This window comes from Stigmatopora argus, chromosome 7 (assembly GCF_051989625.1).
Source record: "Stigmatopora argus isolate UIUO_Sarg chromosome 7, RoL_Sarg_1.0, whole genome shotgun sequence".
Classification (NCBI taxonomy): Eukaryota; Metazoa; Chordata; class Actinopteri; order Syngnathiformes; family Syngnathidae; genus Stigmatopora; species Stigmatopora argus.
The window spans coordinates 10,424,817-10,450,171 of record NC_135393.1 but is presented as its reverse complement, the minus strand read 5'-3'; the positions used below and the strand labels follow the sequence as shown (position 1 = coordinate 10,450,171).

At 37.5% G+C, this 25,355-nt stretch overlaps 2 protein-coding genes across 17 annotated transcripts in view; one reads left to right on the top strand and one right to left on the bottom strand.

Moving 5' to 3' along the window:
- Window positions 1–25,355, top strand: part of LOC144077995 (multiple PDZ domain protein) — a 126,166-nt gene that overhangs the window by 49,832 nt on the left and 50,979 nt on the right. The window lies entirely within an intron of this gene.
- adgrl3.1 (adhesion G protein-coupled receptor L3.1) overlaps window positions 1–25,355 on the bottom strand; it is a 110,923-nt gene that overhangs the window by 72,055 nt on the left and 13,513 nt on the right. For 10 of the 11 annotated variants that reach the window (XM_077606152.1, XM_077606156.1, XM_077606157.1 and 7 more), the window contains exons 2-3: window positions 22,837–22,917; window positions 5,030–5,153 (exon numbers count right to left, since the gene is read on the bottom strand). In XM_077606152.1, coding sequence (XP_077462278.1) covers window positions 5,030–5,084 — 55 coding nt within the window. In that variant the 5' untranslated portion in view covers window positions 5,085–5,153; window positions 22,837–22,917. The remainder of the gene's footprint in view (window positions 1–5,029; window positions 5,154–22,836; window positions 22,918–25,355) is intronic. The other variant, XM_077606149.1, reaches the window with a different exon arrangement.

Sequence of the window (25,355 nt, the reverse complement as noted above, 5' to 3'; positions counted from 1 at the left end):
CCTTTGTGGACTTTCAGGGCAATTTCATGGATTTACAGAATCTTATTCAAAAAAGCTGATGCATAATTATACTATCTGGATTCGGATTCAATGCAAAAGTCCATTTTCTCAGTGCTTAAAGAGGAAACGTGTCATCCATCCCAAAGAGAGAAATAATGACTGATCTGCCCCAGATCTTATTTGGCTGCTGGTTTTCACTCTCTTGATTTTTAAATGAGTTGATCTAATAATGCCCTCTTGGCTGATGAAACATCTGCTCGACTATAAAAAAAAAAAATAGAACTGCAGTGCATTGGTTTTCTACTACTGATATGGTTTGTTTGGATTTGTTTGACCTGGCTTTGTTTTTTGTTTGTTTGTTTTTGCCAAAAGGGGAAGCAGGCAATTGTTTAAGTTTAGTAATAGTGTGGACAAAATGACATAAATGAACTGTTATGTCATTAAAATAATTGACATATCATGTCCATCCTTCTTTCAACGCATGAAATAACCTATAGTGTGCTGATACTGATCATGAGTGCCTGAATGTTCCAAAGGGGATTTTAGTTGTTGTGGAATAACTCGGGTGTTGTTATTCACTATCCGTTGAGTGCAAAATCCCTGTGAGCACCTGCTACCATCCCTTGATAGATGAGGCTGTTGCTGAGGTACTCTGTTTTATATACGTTACCCATGAGCCTGGACCAGCTGTTCTATTCATTTGAAATATGTACAGTATCACTGTGTGGTGACACATGCAGTGATCAACGAAGCCTATAGTTTTAACAAACTATTTAAAAAAGGATAAACTATCTGTTTCAGGCAGTTTGGTAGCAAGTCACACCATAGGTCATGTCACCAGAAACATTTTTAGCCAGAGATTCTACCTTTTTTTTTTAATAAATACATACAAATATTTTTAAACAGAAAGGCTGCCATCACTTCAATATTTAATTTAGCTAAATCACAAAATGGATGGTAGGATGAAGGTCCTGGCAAGTATGTGGGAAGCAGTCTGCTTTTGTTTCTTAGCATCTGTTTTTTAGTTATTGTTGATATAATTTCAAAGCCTTCCACAAAGCCATTAATGACCTTTATTATGAGAACTGAAAAAAACTTTAGAAACCAAAGACAACATCCCTAAAAAGTGAGATTCAGCAGCAACTTTCTCACTTTCCCTTTCCTTGTAACCATAGCAACCTCGTCATCCCTTGCTCTGCCATTGGTTGGACAAGCATTGGGGTTACACAGATGCAGCGAAGAATCTGAATGAGCTCAATGACACGCTGCCCGAGCTGTAGTTAATGCCGCCCTTCATCACACACGCGCACCCAGCATGCATGCACACACACTCCCGCATACACAAAAATACACAAATGATGATTATATGCATAGACATAAATTCACAATCTGTGCTGCATCAATATAAGATATAAGTGTAGTCCTCCAGGGCACTGCATTGATAATGGTGTAAGACGGCTTGGAGATAAGACTGATATATAAATGACATTTACTGAAAAGGTCCTCTCTGATAAACACAGTCATGCAAACGTGCACGCGCACACATACATAAAGGCCCACAGGCTATCATTCAACTTTCTGAGTAACTTCTGAATAGATTTGTTTTGTAGTATTAGCAGAAGCTTTGTGTTTGTGTGAGAGCAGTATATTGGGCTAGTGGGTCATTACTGCCTTAATGTCTGTTTCCTTGAATAGCTTTATCATGTCTTAGCGAGCCTGAATGTCCGTTTTGAAGACAGGGGTTAATTGAAGCGTGACAAGATCAATACATCGTATTGTAATCCTGATGTCTAGACTCGCTTTGGCTTGGATTTCTAACGAGGTTGCCTTGCAGGATATCCATAGGGCATGAAGGCTGCATTATGACATAAACAGAAACACCTTCAACCCATAATTCAAATAAGAGGTCTTGCAATTAATCTTAATGCAGTAAATGCTATTAGACACGCTGTCCTGTCTAATCTTGTTTTTATTAGCAGCGTCACCTATAAAACTACTCGGTGTTTAACACGCCTCTCAAAGACTCAGTTATATTGCATATTTGTGTCTGTTGGACAGATCATTTCCTTGCTAAAATTTAGCCATGTGTCCAAGCACACATGCACCAAGGTGTGAGTGCATGTTAATATGTCTGTGCTGGTGTAAGTGGTGACACAAACTTGGCAGCTACAGACGACGCAGCCAATCTTATTTGGACGCTCTCACCACCTCGAGGGACGGAAACAAAAGGATATCGATTTTTACATTTGGGCCAAGAACAAGAGAGTGGCAGATGAGGCGAAGAGATGGAAAGGAGAAGGCGAAGGTGAGGGAGAGGAGGAGATAGACTTATAAGGTGATTCCCCTGCTTGAACTGCCAATGTGTTTTGGCTGTTGTTAGTGTTTGAACAACAGATGCAAACACTACAAAAGATATTTTGAAGGATAAAGTGGGTGTTAGTGTCCGACCGCCGAGAGAGTCAAGCAATCACATTGATGTTCTCAGTGCCAAATGTACTTGGCTGAGGGGTAGGGAGAGGGAGTGCTGGGAACCAGTTCAACTTAAATGACCACATTTTATCTGAAATTTCATTGTTGTTTTAAAGGTGACTGTGTCAAATTATAACATCAACGAGTTTTATATCCAAGTGAAATTAAGTCACCTATGATTTTTTCAATGTGATTGCAATGCTTATGCTAGTCGAACTACAATTTAAATTTACGGATTCCAAATCGGTGGCAGATTATGCTAATGACATATCGTGCTTTATTATAAAATTCGACATATATACATTTACACATCGGTTTCAACAATGGCCATGTAAAGTCGAAAATATATACATTTGTCCACCAATAAAATATACTCACCGACTAAACAGCACGACAGTTTACATTTAAACATGAAATATTCAGGTTACATCCAGTTATACAGATATGAATGAGAATTTCGATGTTTGCAGAGCAAACACAAAATCTGTTTGAATAAGAACCTTACGGGCATTTTCAATTCGCACAGTCTTGCAAACCACATTAATCTGATTTAAAATCATGTAAAATAAATAAATGTCTTCTTCCACAATTTAATCTGCAAATAACCTTCCCAAGATAAACCAGTTAAATTACTGACCTATTTAGTGTTAAATAATGTGTTGAGATCTTGGCAATTGTTTCAAATGCTTTTCTTAAAACGTAACATAGGCCAGACAATGTGAATGTAAATAAAGCTCACAACAACAAGAAAGGATGCTTTACTATGCACTAGTCGAATAACATGGGATAAATGAAAATCGCATGTAATTTCTCTGCTCCTATTATACTCTTCTCAAAGACAAGGTGACACACGTACATTCTATCCAAGGTTGGCTTTGATATGTTAAGTATTAAATTATTTTCATTCTTTGTCATTGTACTTCGGAGGCAGTATTGTGGAATTCTCATTCAGTCTTTTGATGGAATTGCATTTAGTGGTTCTAGTTTCATTTTATTGTTGATAAGTCAAAAAAACAGCAGTGATGTGAACTATATATCAAGAGCGTGTGTGTTCCTGTGTCATGGACCAGACAATTTATGTGTGCTTCAATCTGTACAGCTATAAAAGTTATAAAAGAATATGTTGGACCTGAGATTTGCCACATTGTAGAAAAAACATCCCCACAATCCCTACATGTGCTTTTATAGAGGCAAGACTTTTCTCTTCATAGCCCCCAAGTGACTGAAATGTTGCCTTGGTTGAAGCAGGAACAGTGCAGCAGCTTTACCTTACATTGTCAAAAAACTAGTTAAGTCACATAAACCATCTGGCCTCTAAAAACATCCATACTGACATTTGGAGTTCACAGAAGTCACCGATTGAGCACGTTACAATTTATTTTAAATCAGTTCCATAGTTACCCTATTGATGTATTTTCCATTGTCATGCTTCTTTAGCATAAAAAAACCTAAAAGTCTTTGGTTTTGGCCCAAAAATGCACACAAAGCTCGTATTTGATTAATTTAATATATCATCAGAGCTTTCACTGGAGCAAATCTTAGTCTACAGTCTAAAAAATGCAAAACAGCATATAGTGTAAGTAGAGATACACTGTAAATGCGATAAAAAACATTCAGTAATCCCTAATTTCCAAATAGTGAAATTGTACATACAGCATCATAGAAATTCAATGTATGAATGGGGGTGTCAACTGCAGTAGGATGTGTTTCCCAATCACCCTAAAAAAGAGTAGCGTTGATTGATAATAATGGTGTAGTAGGGTGTATATGGGAGACCACCAGTTACTACAGTTAGCGTGTGATGCTTTTATGTAGTAAAATTGAAGAAGTCAGGCTCCAGTAGAATCTATAAGAACACTGCAGTGATCTGCATAGGTTACATCAAGAAGAATGTTCTCCATAATAAATGCATCTCTTGGCCCTGAACTAATGGCAAGGCACGGCTCTGTGAAGGAGCTGTTTTGCACAATTCTGTGTCCTCAAGCTAAATAGTCTTTGTTTCAACTAATCCCCCCCTAAGTACCAACAGCATCATTTGCATATGTCAACGTATTCTTTACACTTTGATGCAAATACCTTTGACTGAAACAGATATGGTGTGTTGTTAAATCTTAAAACGCTGTGTGCTAACGTAGCAATCTGATTTATTTTAAAGGGTGGACCTGGATCTACCCTACATTTCACAATTTCATGAATTTGCACATCTTTACTGCCATTGTGCATGTTAATGTGACAACCAAGGCACTTGCACATGTTTGTGAGCCCATCCATAGCATCTTTTCCTCACAATGGGGTGATTGACAGAAGCCATTACGAGAGGGCTGGAGCCTGAGCTCCCTCTAGCAGACTTCAAAGTGTTGCAATAACGGAAAAAATTTAAGATAAACAATTGGGGAATCGGAGTAGGATGTTAGGAAAAATCTATAATCAAGATTATTTTGATTGATATAAAAATCATGACTACTAACATGATAATGGTGACCTTCTGTAGTAAACCAATAAAACTAAAATTTTAAAAGTATACTAATGATAGAAAAGTGAAAACCCTGTGTTTTCTTACCGATTGCAATGGGAGTAAACAAGGTTGAGAGGAAGAGGAGGCATCTGGTCCACATGACGTTTGGTTGGCCCGAAAGAAGAGGAGGATGTAGTTCCTGCTTCTTAATACTCAATAGCACAAAAGCCTAACAGGGGGAAAAAACAAAGTTGTTAAACGCCATTTGAGGTATTTTTGTTAGCAGTTGAATACAATGTTGGTAAAATAACAAAAAAAAGGCAAAAAATAATATAGAATACAATCTTGTGGTGATTTTTTTTATTTGCTAATTCTCTTCTCAGCTGCAGAATGTTTTTTATTGGTAAATGGCTCTCAATAATGCATTAGTACAAATAAATACAAAAAAAACCTTTTTCCTTTCTGCACTGAACTGAACAAATATACAAACACTAAAAAGACCCCGCCACTTATTGTATATCCACTTATCCTCACAGTTAGCTGCTTTATACTATTAATAATAGTTCACAATATGTTGGCTCAAATCATTATGCAGATAGCAGGTGTTTAAAAGCGTGAACCCATTAAAAATTCATCAAAATGAATGACTAGTATGACACGGTTTAACAGTATACGGAACCTTGTTTTCAAATCTGGCAGTCTGAGGACTTGCAGTTCCAATATTCATAGAAGAAACTGATCAATATTTTCACAAGTAACATGTTGTTTCATATTGAAAATTATTGTGGCTACATCTTTGTTAGCACACATTTCAAATTGTGTCCTACGTCAGCTTTCATGCTTGTTTCCAACTGCGAATTCCACAGTGTAATGACGGTCAACAATAAATGAAAGGATGGTGATTGAGATTTATTTTAAGACAGGTATGCATTGGAAAGCGTTATTTATTCTGCATTTTTCCTAAAGTGATTAAAATGACCTTGGATTTTTTGCATCAAACCCAGTGAACCATCAATTCAACATTTTTCTTCAAATTTATTGGTCTTTCATTCCAGTGGGTGATTTTCAGGTTATTTCCAATTAAAATATTACCATTTGTGGGAGAATTTTAACATAACAGCAGCTCTGATGGCTCACAGCTCTGTGTGGAGTTGAGAGGAGCGCGGGTGGTTGGGACAGATGGAGTAAAGCTGTGAGTTGGAGCCATGGGAAATTTATCATGTGTAACAGAGACTATTGATCAGGGTGACCATACAGATTGGGGCCCAACAGCGACTCTGAGACACCGAGTATCTCCATCATGTCATGCTGTGTAGGCAAAAAGCCGCATTGCTTCTGCTGCAACTATTATGTGAATAACAGGTTTCTATTTCATATATTTAAACTGCCAAGCTGACACCTTGACCTTCTGTAAGCACAAGAGACATGATACGTAGGCATAATGCGTCCTCTGAGTATCCACAAAGGCAAAGGGGTTCGTGCTAGAGACAGTACAGAGACATGTGCACACTTGAGATTGTGGTTCACTGAAAACACTAACTCTAGGCACATGTCCGCAAGCAGTGTTGTCATGTGGCTTTTTAAAAATGAGAGTGCTTTATAAGACATTCAAATAAAATCCATAAATTGGAACTTTACTAGGATCATGTTACAAAATTTGCACCTGAATCTGCATGAAAATGGGAGATGTTGCAGTTTACTGTATGTCCATGTAAATCATTGGCCAGACTTTACATATTCTCTAAAGACAACATAGGGTGTGGTAATAGTGTCAACTTTTGACATTTCGGGGGAGCAAACAGAAAAACGATCTTTGCTTTACAAGGCATCAGTAGTTAATTTGTACAAATATATATTTCATATAAATCTATGAGTAATTGGTCTTAGAACAATGAAAAAAAATATTTGCCTGACAACAACAATTAACATTTTTTATGGACTTGTGCTTCAAATTGAAAACAAATGTACAGTACATAGCAAGAAGACATTAGTATTCACTGAACGCCTGTGCTTAAAATAGAGTCTCTTAAATATTGATGCAAATCTATAAATGTCCATTCTACACCTTCTTAAAGGCTTGCCAGTTGCTAAAGGGGAGGAAAGCATTATAGCAATATTTTTTTTGAATCCTTGAAACATGTCAGTAGAAAGAAGATGTAGCTTTAGAATCTGACATATAATTTCAAATAACCACTCTCATTCCATTAAAAGAGGTTTTATGTTAAATCATCTTGCCCATGAGCTTAGCTGCTCTATCACGCATTCAAGGTGATGTTTCCATTGTGAGCTCATTTCATATCTTCAGTACCTGACAAATCCCTAATGGCGACAACAATAGACAAGCACTGTGTTCTATACCTGTTTAAACAACTCAACAAGCTGCCCCATTTTGATTGATTGCCCTCTAACTGGCTTGAACATGAGCAATCTGACCAGCTGTCCCTCGGTTAGACACAGGCGGTATACACTGACATATGGCCGGACGCCACCAGTCACAGCATTCCACTGTTCCATAATTCAAAAGCTATTCTATCACCCCTTATGCCACCATCTTCCCCATGAGTTAATTAACCCTATTATTTCCACCAAGCTCACACCTGACTTTGAGTGCAGGAACAGTTGTGTGACAGCCTCAAGCAAATTTGATTTGAAATAATTCAAGTTCATAATTCGCAAGAGTCACATTCTTACATATGCCGGGCTAATTATGCAACAGCTGCATTGTCAACATTGGATATTACATGGCTCGAAGGATTCCTTTGATTTTATCAATTGTCCATCTCATGGGTTGATCGGTTAACATGTGATGAGGTAAACAGGCTGTAATTGTGCTAATCAGCAGAACATATGTGATGCATTTACACCCTCGGTTTGTCATGCATGTTGGGTTTGGCAATCATGTTTTTCCACATCTGAAGCCACTTTGCGTTAGATTGATAAAATACTAACTGGCACGTACATTAAATGTTAGTACTTTATCTTTAATCATGAACCATTTGGTTATCTGTTTGAATTTAAAACCTGAAATTCCAGATGAAAAAAACATCTGTGATTCAAACTTTTTTTCTCCTGGCATGTTTCACGATATAAAATTGCCAAAATGAAACACCTCCACATATATAAAATAAAGCATTCATCAGGCTCTAAAAACAGATTGTACAGTTCAATAAAATCATAATAATCATATTATTTGTAATGTACTACAGTCAACTTTACTCAGTTAAGAAAGTTAAAAATGCCTAAGACAATCTCTTTTGCATTAATAAAGGTTTTGTTTTGTTTTGTTTTCTTAATGATGCCTGGAGTTATTGTAGTCTCTTTACATTACATCTGTTTGAGAAAAATCTTTTTGGAATTTAAAAACCTCGCCTGACACCTTAAATTATGTCCAGCTTTGCAACCCTGCTGTATTTCTGCCTTTCTTCCACACATCTGTTTAAAAGATCTTGGAAAGCAAGTCCAAATGACAAAAACATTGTGTCTGAATCTATAATGTATAATGCAAGCCTCAGTATATTGCATGCCTTTGAGAATTAGTATTTATGTATTTGACATTCTGACCCTGAATTATAAACTTGTTGCCAAGGCCACAGCACTGACAGAATAGATTGCAACCAACTATAAACTAATTGGTGTTGTGCAGATTCAGTGCAGCAAGATGGTGTAGCCTTAGGAGCGCGTGCATGCGTGTACGTGTGTGGCTGCGCACGAGAGTCCCTCTGTCGCAGTGCTCCTCATTCGGGGATTCTTTCTTCCACTAATGAGTCCTGACCCGGCTAGGCTACCTTGTCAACAGATGTCACATACAAACACGCGCACACCCCTGTAAACCCCATTTGAAATACACATTTACATACATGCTTATCATCACGAGACCAGATACCCGACCTCGCCCCTGAGATATTCAGGTTCCCTCCTGAGTCAGATTTTTCCAAACGTATCATGCTGTGTTTGGAACTGACCCTAAATATTGGTCTGGGGTAATCTCACACCCATTATTTCATGTTAATTATCCATGCAAGTTTGGAAATTAGAACAAACAGTACAATTCAGACATAATAGGTGACAGGAAACGAAACATATTTTGTAAATCACAAATTGCTTAAAATGTTAAAAGGCCTGACAGATTATAATAGTATGACATTATTAAAATAACAACAGAAATTTTCCATTATCTTGATTATGCTATTTTTTAGTTGAGTGGAATTGATAAATACTAGTAGTAGTAATAGTAGTAGTACAGTTCACTTGCTGCCTACATCCAGTAGAGGCAGTGTTATTTTGCGTAAAGTGAAGCAACACAGCATCAGCTATGGCAAGTAGCGCCGCATTGCTGAGGCTCTTTGATTTTCTTTTTTCCCCCACGTAATAATAATTCATTTCCATAACATTGTTAAACATGGTAATGCCTTGTAGCTCTGAAGGGGGCGCTTGACATCAAGTATCTCTTTTATCGCTCTTTCTCCACTTCCTGTCATTGTTGAGACACTCGCTCTTTTGTGCTCCATTGGAGTGAAAAGTCTGAACGGAGTGAAAAGTCTGAGCGGAGCAAAGCTCAGGGGAATGTGTGCTGTGTTCAGTAAAATGGCATGTGTCTGCCAAGCTATGCTAAATTACCTCCAGTTGGCTTGCAAGGGAGGGTTAAACCACCACGGACCTTTCCTGTGTGTGCGTAATGAGGTTGTGTGGGTGACACAGAGTGAGAGGGCAGTGAAGCACATTATCATCAGCACCAGACTGGTAGACAGGCAGAAATTTGAATAGAGTGACTCACACACTCACACAGGTAACTATAAACACAATTCAGGAGGGGTGGTTTTTTTTTGCCTTGCCTGTAATGAGGGAGACAAGCACTTGCAAACAAGCATGCATCCATGCATACTGTACACCATGCACACATTTGAACCACCCTGAGTGGTTTTGAATAAAGACCTCCTCTCCTTCCATTGTAATTGGCCTCAACTGATGAAGGCAAAAATAATGATTAACAGCGAGGGGCCCAAGAGAGTGACTGGAGGCTCACACAGAGAAAGCCCTCACTGTCATGAGCCAATGGATTGTACGTCTTGACGTGATAGCTCCAACATGCAACCGAATTTCCATTGCATCTGTTGACTGTTTTCAGGAAAAATGTCCTCAAATGAAATTAAAATGGCAATTAATTAAGTTTTTCTTTATTTTCTGCTCGCAGGGTTGGAAACTCTCTATCTTGACAAAAATCAAGATTTGGTATTGAGCAATCCGATAAGTTAATTAAGGTGGAAACTACTCATTTTGATTTGATTTTCATTATGGTTCTTTGTGATGCTATTCTGATTTTTTTTCTCCTACTTTGATTTTGTTGTTTGGATTAAAAAAAGGAAGTTGCCTAATAGGACAAATTATATTGCCATACACTCTCACTGGATTTTTCCACAGACTACTTTAGTATATAAAATGAACACTCCACTGGAAACATTATGACACATGCAAAGCAGATTCCCATAAAGTATTTTGAGTAAATACAGTGCAAAGGCATTTTTCAGATATTCAGTGAGTTATTTTTCTGGTTCAATATTGAGTTGAAAGGAGGGTGAAAGTGCCAGTGGGAAAACTCTTCTCGTATCAAACAGACTGCATTTGTTCCCCAGAGCATGGTTATTGTGCATCGTGATTATGCTACAAAAAGAGAATACAGTACTACAGAGCGTAATGAATAAAATTGATTTCCCTGTATGATGTATATTTATCGTGACAACATTTGTAGTTGGGTACGCACTTTTGACCTGACGTCTCTGCTGCATATATGTAGCAAGAGTTTGTGGCATGCTTATCTGGCATAAGAAATCATTTCCCCCAAGTAACTAGTAAAACATGATGATGTGAATGTACTGTTTTTGTTGTTGTTGTTGGTTGCTGGATTTGTTGGTTGCTGGATGTGTGTCGGTCCAAATTGGAATGGTTTGTTGTTTATAAAAATGCATATGCAGTGCAAAAATGTTCTACAAGCGTAGCAAGTTGTTGCCATTTCCATAATATCATTTTAATCCCTATTCCGTTATCGGAACAAATCAGAATTCAACCACTGCATTTGAAAATAATTCACTGTATGGGAGATTGACCTCATACATGGCTACATTCAAGATTTACACAACACACACCAATTGGATGGGTGAGGCGTGTACTTCACTGTAGGAATGCACACAATTGTCATTGTGCCCTGAAGACAAGTTCCCTGGCTGGCAATTTGAAACACAGTGTGCCTTGTAAATCTTTTGTGTGGCTTCCCTGCAAAGAAGTGCAGAGTGTGGGAGTGTGTAGCCTTGGAGCAATAGGTCACCCTTACATCAATCTGACATGCTGTGGTCATCTCAAAGTTCTCTAAGGCAACGTCTGACGAGTCAAATGAAGTTTAGTATTCATTTTGGAATTCTATGTCCTTTGTTTTTGTTTTAATTGTCTGTGTTTATTTGTCTCTCCATGTAGTTTTGATCTGACAAAATTGACTATGACACAGGAGGCTGACGGGCTGACCTCTTTGTAATCGATATAAAACATTTGAATATTTATAATATGTTAATGCTAAGAGATGAGAATTCATTTGAAAGCTATTTACTGTGTTCATATCATTCTTGCTGTGTTTTTCTTCAAATTTGACCTTTAATATCAGGGCAATCATGTGAGAAATGTAAGCATTTATACTAACTTTATTCAGCTTTCCATACTCAGACCTTTTTAAGTAAACAGTGACCCAATCTCTTCTTTTTCTCCAATAGTTAATCTCTTAGCTATTATGAAGGAACTGCAATTCATGGTTAAAGACCTGCCCCTTAAAAAAACAAATATGAATACATTTTCCCACCAGAATAGTTTAAAGATATGAGATTTGGCCCAGCCTAAATCCCCCCTCCCCCTCTATGTTAGACATTCTGTGCCTGTCAGAAAATTGCATCTGGGAGAATTTCAGCTTTGACCGGACCACAGCGGTTTCCACATGGCTGCCCCCAACTGCTCCAAGCATGCTCCCAGAAATCTGATGCTGCCAAAACCACCCTGAAAATCCACCAACAACGACCTCATCTATATGCGCCAGCATTTAGATCCCTCACTGCCTGCTTTGCGACACATCGCATTTTGATACAAGGAGAACTTTATAACACTCTCGTCTCATCAACTGCACGCACCCGCCTTCTCCCATGAGACTAGGCGGACATGGAAGAAGGGAGCAAAGAGAATAAGGGACAGAGATAAAGAATATGAGGACGGGGGAGAGAGAGATGAATGAGATATGGAGGTCAAGAAGGAAATAGGCTAAGGAAAATTGAGATGGAAGTGTATGATAAAGCTGTGACAGAGGAATGGAGGCTGGTGAGGACAAGGGATGTGGCAGGAGAGAGAGAGAGCGCCAAAAGGGATCTGTATCAACCAAATTCCATTCTGTACTCCATCATAATTTGACACATATTTAGAAGGTACCTTCCTTAAGATCATTTGGTACCCCTGCAACATTCACGGACAAATAAATAAAACAGGTTTGAAATGATGATTTATCGAATAAAAAATTATATTTATAGAATATGAATCAACAGCAATGATTTTACTCTTTACTATGATAATAGTTTTCTCAAAGTATAGAGTAGATAAAAAAATGACCCAGTAACTACACTCCTTTACTAGATTCTCATTATGCATTTGTGGAATAATAAATACATAAAAAGTTAAAACGCATTGTATTTTAATTAAAGGTATGACAGTATATTGCTCATTGATTTCTGGTATCTTTGTAATTTAACATTAAAGTGTTCTGAAATGTGTTCTGACTAATATATCACAAAGTTGTATTCAATGGAATATTTTCCTTCTAAAGAGAAGGGAAAACAATACTTTAGCTTGTTGTAACATGGTTTACCTTGTTAAAAAAAATAATTCAGCTATATTCCACGACAATAGCTACCCAAAAAAATGCTCTACATAGTTCGCCTTCATAAAACTGCCACTGAGAAAATCATATATGTCAACTCTAGATGCAGTGATGTTGATTCCACTGCCACAGCCATTGTTTCATTCTCTTTATTTTATCTGCATTCTCCGTCACACGCTTGCTACCCCCTCCTCTTCTGTCGCCAAGCTCCAACCCCAGTCCTGTCATAGTGTATCCATCAAAGCCCTGCCTTAAAGCCACAGGCACGCTGAGGCAAAAACTTTGTGCAAGTGTAGATGTGTGTGTGTGTGTGGGGAGGGGGGGGGGGGGGGGGTATTGCTCTGTACAGTAAGGAGAACAGCCACCTCAGCAGTCAGTGATGCTGCACTGTGAAGTGGATGCAGACCAACAGGCAGGAAATGTCGTGTGTGGCCTAGATTTAAACCCTTAGGAGACGTCTAGGTCTTTGAAAACTCATGTGCCCATTTAGCATGTCTGTCTGTGCCCTTATTTCCTTTCCTTTTATAATTATTTTTTCTTATTAAGTGCAGCCAAGACGCCTCATGTAGTGGTTCACCCGCCTGATTTTGGTGCGGACAGGCTCAAGTTGCACTGGTTGTGTAAGGATTGTGACTGTGAATCCTCATCTGTTTCTGTGTTCCCTATGGCTGACTGGCGACCAGTCGAGGGTGTAGTCTGCCTTTCGCCCAAAGTCAGCTGGGATAGGCTTCAGCAACCCCCCCAATTCTTACGGGGATGTGCGGAACGAAAGATGAATCAATGAAATATTTTCTCCAATTTTGTGGCTAGACAGGCCTGTTGATTTTTTCTTTTGTATACCATTGAAGCAAGAGACCAACAAAAAAAAGAATGCTTGCCAATTAGAGATGGTTGTTAGGTTAATGATTGGACATTACTCACTTCACACACTATCTTAAACTGTCACCTTTCAATCTGACCTGCCTCTACTCCACATTGGAATACTGTGATAGCAATGCTACATATATCAGTTGCCTTCTCTGAATTGTAGATAAAAAAAAGAAATGACGATGAATGGTGGAAAATATCCCCATTGGCTTATTTTTCATTTCATCTGAGCGAGACAGAAAAAAGGGTTTACCCACCTGAACAAAGGAGGAAAAAAACGCTACATTCCCGAAATTGGAACTTAATTCAATCCAAATCATATAAATGTTTGAATAGCTCTCAGTCACCCAGTCAGTTAACTGTTTCAAATGATTTGATGAAAAAGAACTAGAGTGATATCGAGAGAAAAAAAGAAGATATTCTACTGTAGTATTTGCACATGTGATGCGGATGCATAATTTAAGAAATAATTTTAAAATTTAAAACAATTCCTGCCCAGTAAGAAGATTCTTACGGCCCAATAATGTGTACCATTAATTAACAATGTTGCGAACATGCTATTGAAAGACCTGATGCCATTTTTTAGTCTTTGGACAAGAAATATGAAGCCATAGTGAATCAATTCAAATCAACAATCCCATCCTTTGTCCGTAAAATTGTTCTGACTGCAGAGTGGGGAATAAGAGTTCAGTCAGGTATAACAGAGCGAAGGAATGAAAGAAAGTAACCTGCACTTTGAGTGGCCTTTTTTTTCTTCATGGAGAATGTTTTCAAAGATTGAGGGGCCACCAAAAACCAAAGCACCAAACCCAGAAATAATTTTAATGGGGGATGTAACATGACATTGATAAAATCTCAAAATGCAGGATGTTAGCATCTTTGTAAAAACTGCTTGTGTAAGTAATGGCAAAACAAGTCAAGCTATGTCAGCTGACCTCACCCTAAATTGAATACAGATTGGTATCTAGGTTGTCGTTACCCGCTATCTTGGCAGGATAGCCGTCTTGCTAAAATCAATTGTTATATTATGCTTGTGAATATTTTCATTTATCCTGGTCATTTTATTCTCATAGCATTGGATTTATTGTTTTTATGCATTGCCTTAAGAATACAAAAATCACAATTTGATTTTAACTGGTTGCAGATATACTAAAGAAATTGCTTAAATTCATTGATGCGGTTGTAATGCTTTCGATTTATTTTTTTAGCAGGTGGGTAAATATTGCAAGTGCAAGCCGTTATCTCTTGTGAAACTTTTTTGAGGAATTTTAGCCTACCTATTGAATTTTAAATATGGCATAGCTGTTTTTGTTTCTTCTCTAACTTTGCAACCAAACATGTTTGGTATAAACATTCTTTTTTTGTTTTCACTCCCCCGCGAGGTGAGATCTCTTGAACACATTTCGGGATGGCCACCTGCAGAGATGAGAGCAGGTGGTTGACGCCCCAACAGTTGAGCTATTCTTTGTCGTCATCAATATCATACCCTACTGGCTTCTTCATGTCCTTGAAAACATATTTGTCTAATCAGGCATTCAATATATACCGTAGCTTGACTTTCTTTTCTTGAAAGCTTCATTACTTTTTCATCACACTTCAAAACCCAAATTAATTTTGGCATTTAGAAGGTTACACTTATATCGGGTTTCAAAATATGTACTTTTAAATACCATGGTGATTCAAACCAACCTAAATTCAAAATAAGATTGCTGTGTTATCTTAATCGTATTCTCTTTTCAAACTTTGCCTTTTTTTCTACTGCCTGTTTTCAGTCATTCAATCAGCTGTGTCTGGTGCTTTGAAAAAGAAGATTAAAAATGTCCACTGTCCTCAAGCTCTCTAGATCTTTTGTTCTTCCTTTTCATGAAACTGTTTTTAGTCACTGATGATTTGAAAAAAATAACAATGTTTTGAGATCTGAATGCATATTACGCTGAATCCTTTAAGAAACTAAATCACATCGGAAAATTAGATGTTAAATCTTGCAACTTGCATTATAGAGGAGGTAAAAATGTGCTAATCAGGTAGTTAAAATATTTATTCAAAAAGGCCCTTTTCAGGCCAGGCCTTTTTCATAATTCAAAAATGCATGAATAGCCATTTGAGTATGAAACATCCACTTAACGTTGGATTGTCTAACTACTGAGAAAATGGCATCAGAAACGCAAAGGAATACGCCTATGGGGGCAGTGCACTCATTTTCCATATATTGTCAACTTGAGTCACAAGTAAGAAATTCACTAGTGGGTGCGAGAAAAAGAGATTTCTATTTAGTGGAGTGACATTAAAACTACCGCTTTTGGAGTCACTTTGACAGGCCTGCAGCTTAGCGCAACCGTGTGCATAAAATGTCTCATGACAGATGTCGGCGGTGATATTGGGAATATTTGTCAGCAAACCCATTCGTCAGATATTAGATTTTCACGTCTATCCACACAACGAAGAAGCGATTTTCTTCAAAGTATACAGGGATTGAAGCGACACAGCAGCAGTTATGTCGAAGTGTACCTGGAATATTAATCAGGTCAAAATTGAGGCATTTATGGTCCCTGCAGAGCTGAAGCTGAGCTTTAGAGCACAGCTTGTCAGCAAATACTGGGGCAAAGTTTTGATGTCAATCACTCACAAGGCAAAAGCTTTAACCTGTATTCATATGTTAAGAGAATGTGTGTGGAAATCTATTTATTTGTTTGTTTATCATTTTTAAATATCAATATTCTATAATATTCTGTATCAATCAATCATCCTAGCCAATATAGTGTGGGCATGTTTTTTTTTTTTTTTGCAAAAGCACCGTTCCTCACAAGTTGTTGCATTTTTGATGAGCTGCATCCATCACTTTTTCCTAAATAGCACCAAACTGATGATACAATGAGCTCCGGCAGGACATACGGCAAGCAATTTGGAAGCAATCAGTGGAGACAGTCAAGGTAAACACGGATGCTAAATGTCAGCGTGGTGATTGCACTGCTACAATATAACCTCAGGGCACAAGACCCAAATAACCAAAATCAATAATTGAATCATTTCATATTCAAATCACGCCTAGGAGAGGTCTGGATCCTATTTCAGGCTCATATCCCCGTGTGCAGATATATTCCAATCAGAAAAGGGACGCCAGCATCTAAAATACAGTAATTCAAAGGAACAGCTGCGGGACAACTGTTATGGCTGTGCATCTCTCGCCTATAATAGATTATTTTATGGTTATTGCATGCTTTATATTCAGCTGTATGTGTTATACAGTACACTTCACATGCATATGTATTAGTGTTTTCTCATATCATATTTTCTATAAATATATATTGGCTTCACATCAATAAATGAGATTTGACAAAAAATAACTCATCTGAAATCCATAGACTTGGATCTATTGTCCACAATAACTGGTTGACATAATCAAACTAGAAAAGCACCAAAAATTCAGGGATTAAAACATTTTTAATGACTATAAATGCGGTTTCAGTTGCTTTGGCGGAAGCAAAAAGCTTGGAAGTGCTCGGTTCTCTTGCCATTTGTTACTTGGTGCAATTATTCACACTTACAGTGGAACCTCAACCGCAAGATTTTTTTTCACATTTTTGGATTTTTTCTTTCTTTACCTCTTTGAGCAGCTAAAATTGGGCTTTTTATTCCTTTTTATTCCTCTTATTCCAACATGCAGCAAAGCTGTCTTTTTCAATGTGACTCCAAGGCTACATGCACAAATACTGGGTGCGGTCAAGGGCTACACTAAGAAAAGAGTTTCAAAATCATCCCTTTAATTCCAGCTGGAAAAACAAATGCAAGCAATAGAACAGAAAAATATATCTGTGAATCAATAACAGATTATTATTGTTAGCTTTGGAACCTGCTATTTACCTAGTACGTAATTTGTGTGCATTGTTGAAATACCAGCATAATCAGCATCAATTAAATATCAAATAATTGTTTTTATAATTCTAGGTATTAAAAATTAATATTGAAAAATATACATGCAAAACACAAAACAATAGAAAAATGCATTATAATTGTTTAAATAATGTTTTACATGTAAATAATAACTACTAAACATCTCTTACATATTAGTTGCCCTACTATTGTTCATGTATGAAAAATGATGAATAAACCAATTGGAACAATTGTATACAATAGGAACCCGTGGCTAGGCAACACAAAAGGGAACCGCAAGGAAGAGCAACCAAGTAAGAACTGACATCACTTGTTTTGTCAGACACGGGCATTTCACAAATAAAATGGCGTACCCTTTAAGGAATACAAGATCCGATAAATAGGTGCTGCTTTTCCACGTTGTATGATAAAAGCCATCTCTGAAGGCCATTTCCCTGTTGTAAAGTGTGCTTGCGCCTGTGTGTGAACTCACACTTGTAATGGATCACTGTGTGCCTTACTCAGGTTGTAGCGGATTCATGTTCATGAGTTGTGTTTGTTACAACGTCACTATCTCACCATCCATGGAGGGAAATTAAGGCTCCGTAAAGGAAGGGCTAGTATTTTGGCACAGTCAACAGGATACTTAAAGTGAAAAGAGTCAACGATCATAGTAGATCACAAAACAGGAGTGAACAACTCTTTTAGGATTAAAATGTAAAAAGGTTGATCGGAATGCTTGTGATATGTACTATGAAACACAGCAGTTGTTTTTATGGTTATGAATTCGAAGGTATTTAATGTTCTCAATAAGTAAACTGTTGTAGCAATTGGTTTTAACTCGTTTCTTAGAGCAGTACCTGTACAGTAATTGAGGTTTTAAATTAACCATTAACAGGTCCTGCTCAAGCTATTTTCTAAGGGTGACTCAAAATCCAAGATGACACATTACATGTTATAGGTTTGTCATGAGCCAAATATAAACTGGCTCATTGACCAAGAGAAAGAATGCATAATGCATGAATGGCTAAGGGGAGTTGTTTGACAGGAAGGAAAAGGTTTGATGGCTTTTCTACATTGAACACAGTCACACCTGGGCACTGCTCAGCAAATTCATGGCTCTGTCGCACTGCTGGTCACTGAGATTTTTAGGTGGAACAACTAAAGGTTAAGTTTTGAGAGGTCACAGCCCTGATAGTAGTTGTTGAGGGATTTCAAGTGTCGAGACTTTCACAGCCACGGTAATAGTCCCATTCCCAAGCATAACCTTTCAGTCTCAACCTCATTTCCTGTGAGACGATATATTAAGGTGGGTCAATGAAGTCCAAAGTGGCCTAATGTAGAGACAGAGAACTCAGATCCCAAGTCTGATAGATATCAGCACAGCCAATCCTGCAATAACTTGAATAAATGAATCTGCAACACCAATGCATTCCATTATCACCTACAGTATTTTCTGCTTGCAAAGTTGTATGGGCCGGTGTGTTCATTCATTCCCATCCTAACAATGGTTACAGGGGGTGCTGGACCCTATCCCAGCTGACTGCGGGCACGAGGCGGATGACCCCTGAATTGGAGGACAGAACAATCGCAGGGCACAACGAGAAGGAAAACCATTCATGGTCACACTCATACTTAGGGGAAATACAGTGTTCAACTAGTCTACCGTGCATGTTTTTGGAAATGTGGGAGGAAACCGGAGTACCCGGAGTAAACCAATGCAAGTCCAGGGAGAACATGCAAACTCCACACAGAAGGATCGAACTGGGATCGAACCCAGGACCCTAGAACTGTGAGGCCGATATGCTAACCCCTCAGCAAAGAAATAATTATTCAGCTGTCATGGACAAAATAGTCATAAATGTTTATTGTCGTCTGTTTTTTTTTTCAAAATTCATTTAGTGTTCTCTTAAAACATATAAGAAACTGGAAAAAAATTGAATCCACAGTTGAAATATGGCCCGCTAAAAAAAAAATGGTCATGAAAAAGCTACCAAAATCCTGACTGTTGAACCACCCTATAGTTGCAAAAGTTCTTTCTCTATTTTTTTTCACCTATGTTTTTGACATAAAGGCTAACTTCGGAGATTTCACAAAAAAACGATATAATAATTGCTTCCGATTTGTGGGTAGACCAAGACAGACAAACCACTATTGATTGATTAATCAATCTTCTGGCTTTTGTTTTGCCTGGGACACTCTCTCCCGACTTTTCACCTCCATCTCAGGTGTCGTTTTTCAGCGACATCTGCTATGTGTCCTGCTTTCTTAGTGTAGTTATGTGCGCATCCGTGTGTGTGGGTGTGTGTGCATGCTCACACATATGTGCACACTTGGGAAGATGGCTGATTTTAATTGTGCTAGCCCATCTGGTGATTCTTGAGAACAGGCCTGTATATTACAGAAACAAACAATACAGATAAACACACACTCCACAAGCTCTTTCCTTCGAGCCTTCAACTTGGACCCAGCACAATATGTGCCATTCCTCTAGCAGCTGGAGGGACAGCATTGAATGGCAGGGTTTCCAATATGGACCTATTGTTTTAGGACAAAGGCCTCTCTACTCAAGGCAAAGGTCATATTCTTGAACAATAAGCTTGTATTAATGGAGACTGATGGCAGGGGAGCAAAGGAACATTTACATGTGTGTGAGAGTCCTCCAATTGGAGTCTCAGGGTTGACAGAGATGGCCTTTGAATTATAAAAGCATACAAATGCTAATATACAGTTCACTCACCTCACCGAACCAAAACATTAGGTTAATTAGAAAATGTTTTTGTCATGAACCTGAGTCCCAAACTGAATCACAGTAATAAACAAACTGTTAATTAATACCTCGCTGACCGTGTCAGTTAAAACTGAATTTCTGATTGTGACCGGTCAGTCTTGCTATACACTAGAGGACAAATAATCATAAAACTATATACGATACATTTAATGGAACTGCAATTAAAAAAAAAAAATGAATTATTGCTGTCAGCTGCTTTAGTTGGGTTTGATAACTTTTTATTACCAGTTGTTATTTAACCTTTTTGTTTATTATTGTTATTTTTATTATTATTATTATTATTATTATTATTGTTGTTGTTGTTATTACAAATTAAATATGCAGGAATACATAACACAACATTGAGTGTTAGGATTTGTGCAATTAAGTTTTCTCCCATAGTCAGATCTAGATTTGGTGAATCTGGGATATTCTTAACATTAATTTGTCTACTTGTATTTGCCGAATAAAACTGATGGTGTTTAAGTCTAGGTTCTCATTGCTAATGTGTCTAATTAAATTTGTGTAATTGTGCATGCAGAACAGGAAACACATCCCTTCCTCACATCCTAACATGATGACTGATATGTCCCCTTGCCTGTTGTTCTTTCTTTGTTTCATTGTTTTGGCGAAATGAAGCAAAAGTATCACGTGATTACATTTCAAAAGAAGCACTTTGACTCATGTTAAAGCCAAAGAAAATCGAGGGGTGAAATTCTGAAGAGGAACTTCATTAAGGCACTCGCTAACTCATACCCACATAGATACTATGAATAAATTTACAAATGCACAATATTAGGTATATCATCAGAATCTTATTCATTTATTAGGAAAAATAATCTTAATATTAATATGATTACAGTAATGTGTTTTAATCCATCGTGATGTGAAGTATGGTCTTAGCATTTCTTATTTGTTGGTTATCTTGTTCGTTTACATATGGCATTGGGATGTTGATTATGTCTAAGGCCCAAAAGGAGTATAATTCAGTTGTTTTAGATCCAAAAGTGTCAGAACAGAAAACAAAACTATAGCATGTTTAGTTTGTTTTTTTCTAAGACTTGGATTACCTTTTTTGTAAACTAAAAAATGTTACATACATTAAAAAAAGTCAATAAAATGCAAAGGTTCAAAGCAGATAGGCATGAACAGGATGCTCCTCTGTCATCAATAACTTGAATGTACAATTCATCAGGACAACTGTAGAAGACAGTAGTATTTCTAATTAAAAGGTGCTCGTAAATCCGATATTTTACAGGCCTTGCTCAGCTTGTAGATTTACTGTAAATAAGTTGCACTAAGTGGCTTCATGGACAGATGAAGGCCTGCATTTGCGCATCAACTCTCCTTGATGCCATCAAGCCACTTCAGATGACTGTCATGAAGCCAATACCGATGCTATTTTTTGTTCTGTACCTTTCGTACTGAGCCAATGGCACCAGATCTTTTACCCACCACGTGGTCATAATTTGTGGCCTTTACATGGGACGTGATAAATGTGGTAATTCTAACTCTGCATAACAACATCTGCAAACAGACACCTCAAACATCTGTCACTAATTGTCATAGAGGTTGAGTTACTTTGAAAAAGTTAACAACTAATGAACATTTATTGCCCTGCTGTCTGAGCGCCACATGGTGTGGCTTCTAAGTTGTTTTATTTTCAGGCCTATTCCAATTCTGTTGTTATTATTTTACTTATATAGTATTTACTTATTTCTTCTGGTTGAGGTTGAATTAGCTTCCCAAATGGAAAGCATGGGGTATCAAGACGGTTCTCTGTATGCAACAAGCTCTGCACATTGCATGCAATGTTGTGTACTCTCACATCACAATGCCACATCTGATTGCATTACCAGTCTGAGAGGGCACATTTGTCGGACCAATTAGTGCACTTTTTGGCACAGATGGAGCCCAGAGATCCCCAGAGAGAACAATGGGTCAAAAGTGGGCCGTTATAAAAATCAGGCATACAGTAGCTTCTGGAGAAAAAAGAACAAAAATATAGCACGCCAGGTGCGTGGGTATATTTTTTGACTTTGCCGTGGGCCTATGTTGTGTATGGAAAGCCATTGTTAGTCATCATCTCAGTGGAATTCAAAATTATGATGGATGGTTATATTGTGTGCTAAGCCTACAGTGACAAGATTGTTGATGTGTGTGTATGTATATATATATATATATATATATATATATATATATATATATATATATATATATATATATATATATATATATATATATATATATATGTTCATTTTACAGGATGATTTGGTATTTGGTGGAACCATAAATAGGCATTTAAATAAATAAATACAATTATTTATATATATATATATATATATATATATATATATAAATGTATTTATTTATTTAAATGCCTATTTATGGTTCCACCAAATACCAAATCATCCTGTAAAATGAACATATACTTTCATATTAAAGTCTTCATACAGCACAATGTGATCAACCTTGCATTCACAGACATAAAAGGCACATCCCTACCTGTTATAGTGCACTTTGCTTTGTCTAAGTGGTATGACTGCCCTGGGAATCACATCTCAGTGCCAGCTGGACGTCCAAGTCCTGCAGAGAGAACGCAACAATAAAGCGAAGAAATAGGGGTAGCTAAATTGAAGATATTGGCGCTCACTTAAGTTAAGTTGAAGTCATTTTTCACAACAGAGACAGAAAGTCATAATGTGAAGTGAATATGGGGTGCACTGTTAGAATAATGGCACCCTCCAGATTGTTTGAATAGCCATAAGCCACTCAAAGACAAGAAGTGCAAGGCCATTTTCACTCCCGATTGCTTGTTTAGAGTTCACAGGAAAGTGTGTGCACAAGGTCCTTGTGTGCCTGTGTTCTGTGCAATGAAATGACTCCTAAAGTGACACGGTATCAAAGTACATAATGTGTAATGGTCTATCACCATGCTGAAGCTCTATTTCTTGCCAAGACAACTGATTCCAAAGAGCGCCATTTCTACGACAAACACCAAATTATATGTTTTGTCAAATTTTCAGCTCTATCCCTGGTACACAAAGTAGCAAGTATTCAACTGGGATTCCTTAACATCGACAGCACGATTTCTCTGGTATGAACTAGTATTTGAGGTAAAGTCCACCCTGATTATATTTGTGTTCACACTGTAAGTATGGTATCAGAAAGGCAACACACCAATGTGCCTTAATGGCACCAAAATTGTGAATGGGCAGAAGGCTTGCTGAATTAACTAGGATAGAAAATAAAAGACTAAAATGGAAACTTCATAAATTTCAAAGTCCAAATCTTCCAATCAAAATAGCAGTGTCTAGGAATCTGTATTATGGATTTGAGCATATTTAGTTTTTCTGTCTTCCTTTTCTACAAATACCTAATTTGTTCCACACCAGGACCATCATGCCACCTATTTTATTTAAGTGTATGTAAACTTATTTCACAAAGGTCAACCTCATAGTGAAACTGTCATACATTAGAATGACACTGAGCTGTATAGTGTTGTTGTTTATTGCAAAAAGGAATCGAGAGGCAGGTGAAGAAAATGCCCCTTTCTTATTCGGCCTTGGCTTTTTCATGGGACAATAATGCCAACAATTCAAGGCGGACATTGACAGAAAAAAACTTGTCATTTTAATGTATGAATTGTTTTTGGAGTAAGAATATTGTTGTCAAGCCAGAATTATTAATGAGGGTTGAAATGCTGACATCATAACGACACTAAACGAAACCAACGAGACACAGTCACCCCAAAGTGACCTGGATATGAGTAGCATACGAGCACTCTAATGTAACTTTTGGAAAATGTGTCATCTGTTCTTTCAAATTTCAGAGATTACAAAGGGATGAAATAAAAATGTTTCATAGATCTTACCAAATGGAATACCAATATCTTAGTTTTCTCTTAATACATGACAATGTTTTTTTGTTGATGATTAGTAAATGACATGCACAGATCCGTGGTTACTTAGTCAGTCAAAGTATTAGTATTCAAAATAAAAGTGGCCAAATTAGAAAATGTCACCTTAATTGTTCAGATGAACACCAATTTTCACATCTCATCAAAACACTCATCAGTAAACAAACAAACTTCAACATCCGGCTGAAACAATATCAATATGGTGGTGTATGCATACTACGTATAATTCAATATAGATATTTTAGATAGAAATATGCACGATTATCACCCAGTATTTACAGACTGTAGTGCAAACATGAATTTCCACCCAGCGTCGGGGCCACGTCCTCCATGAGCTCTACCATAATTGTGTCTATTAGGCATTGCAACAGGCCATGAGCAATACCTTTATGGTTGGGTGACCAGAAACTGCAACAAATGATGCCTTTGTAGTATACTGTGTTTGTGCAAATATACAATGTACTTCTAAATATACAATTACTTTATTGTGTGCATGCAGTTGATAATGCGGAAGGGGACAGGAAAACCAGATAAGCAAAAGGAATCATTAATTTCAAAAGAAATAATTAAAGCTAAAGCTTCCAACTCCCCTGTCTCCCACTGCCCATCCAAGCAGCATCTTAATTTGGGTCGGGCCTCTCTCAGAACACAGAATGCATTATTCACACTGAGCTGGTCAACAATGCTGGGATCAATGAATGACGGATTGAAGAAACAGAGGTTCAAAAGAACTGATATCAATGTTTACAAGTATAAAAAGAACTGGTTGATACAAGCCATAAAATGAGATTTTCTATCAGGGCTCATTTGCATGAAGGGTGAAAAACTTGTGTGATTATATTAACATTGCAGCCATTTCTAAAGTTAATGCAATAGCTTTGCACTATGGCTTAGTTCACGCCAATGAAAGGAACCCAATGTCTTGTTTTCTCTATACTGAGGAGGCAACAGCCAAAAGCCTCTCCAAAATTGCTTTGCTTCAAGACACACCTCTTTGTCTTTTTCAACTACACTAGCAATGTTCATTGCCAATGTAAGATTTAGTTTGTTCTCCATCTGTAGACATCACTAACAGATAGGTTGTATTGCTTTCATTGTTTCATGC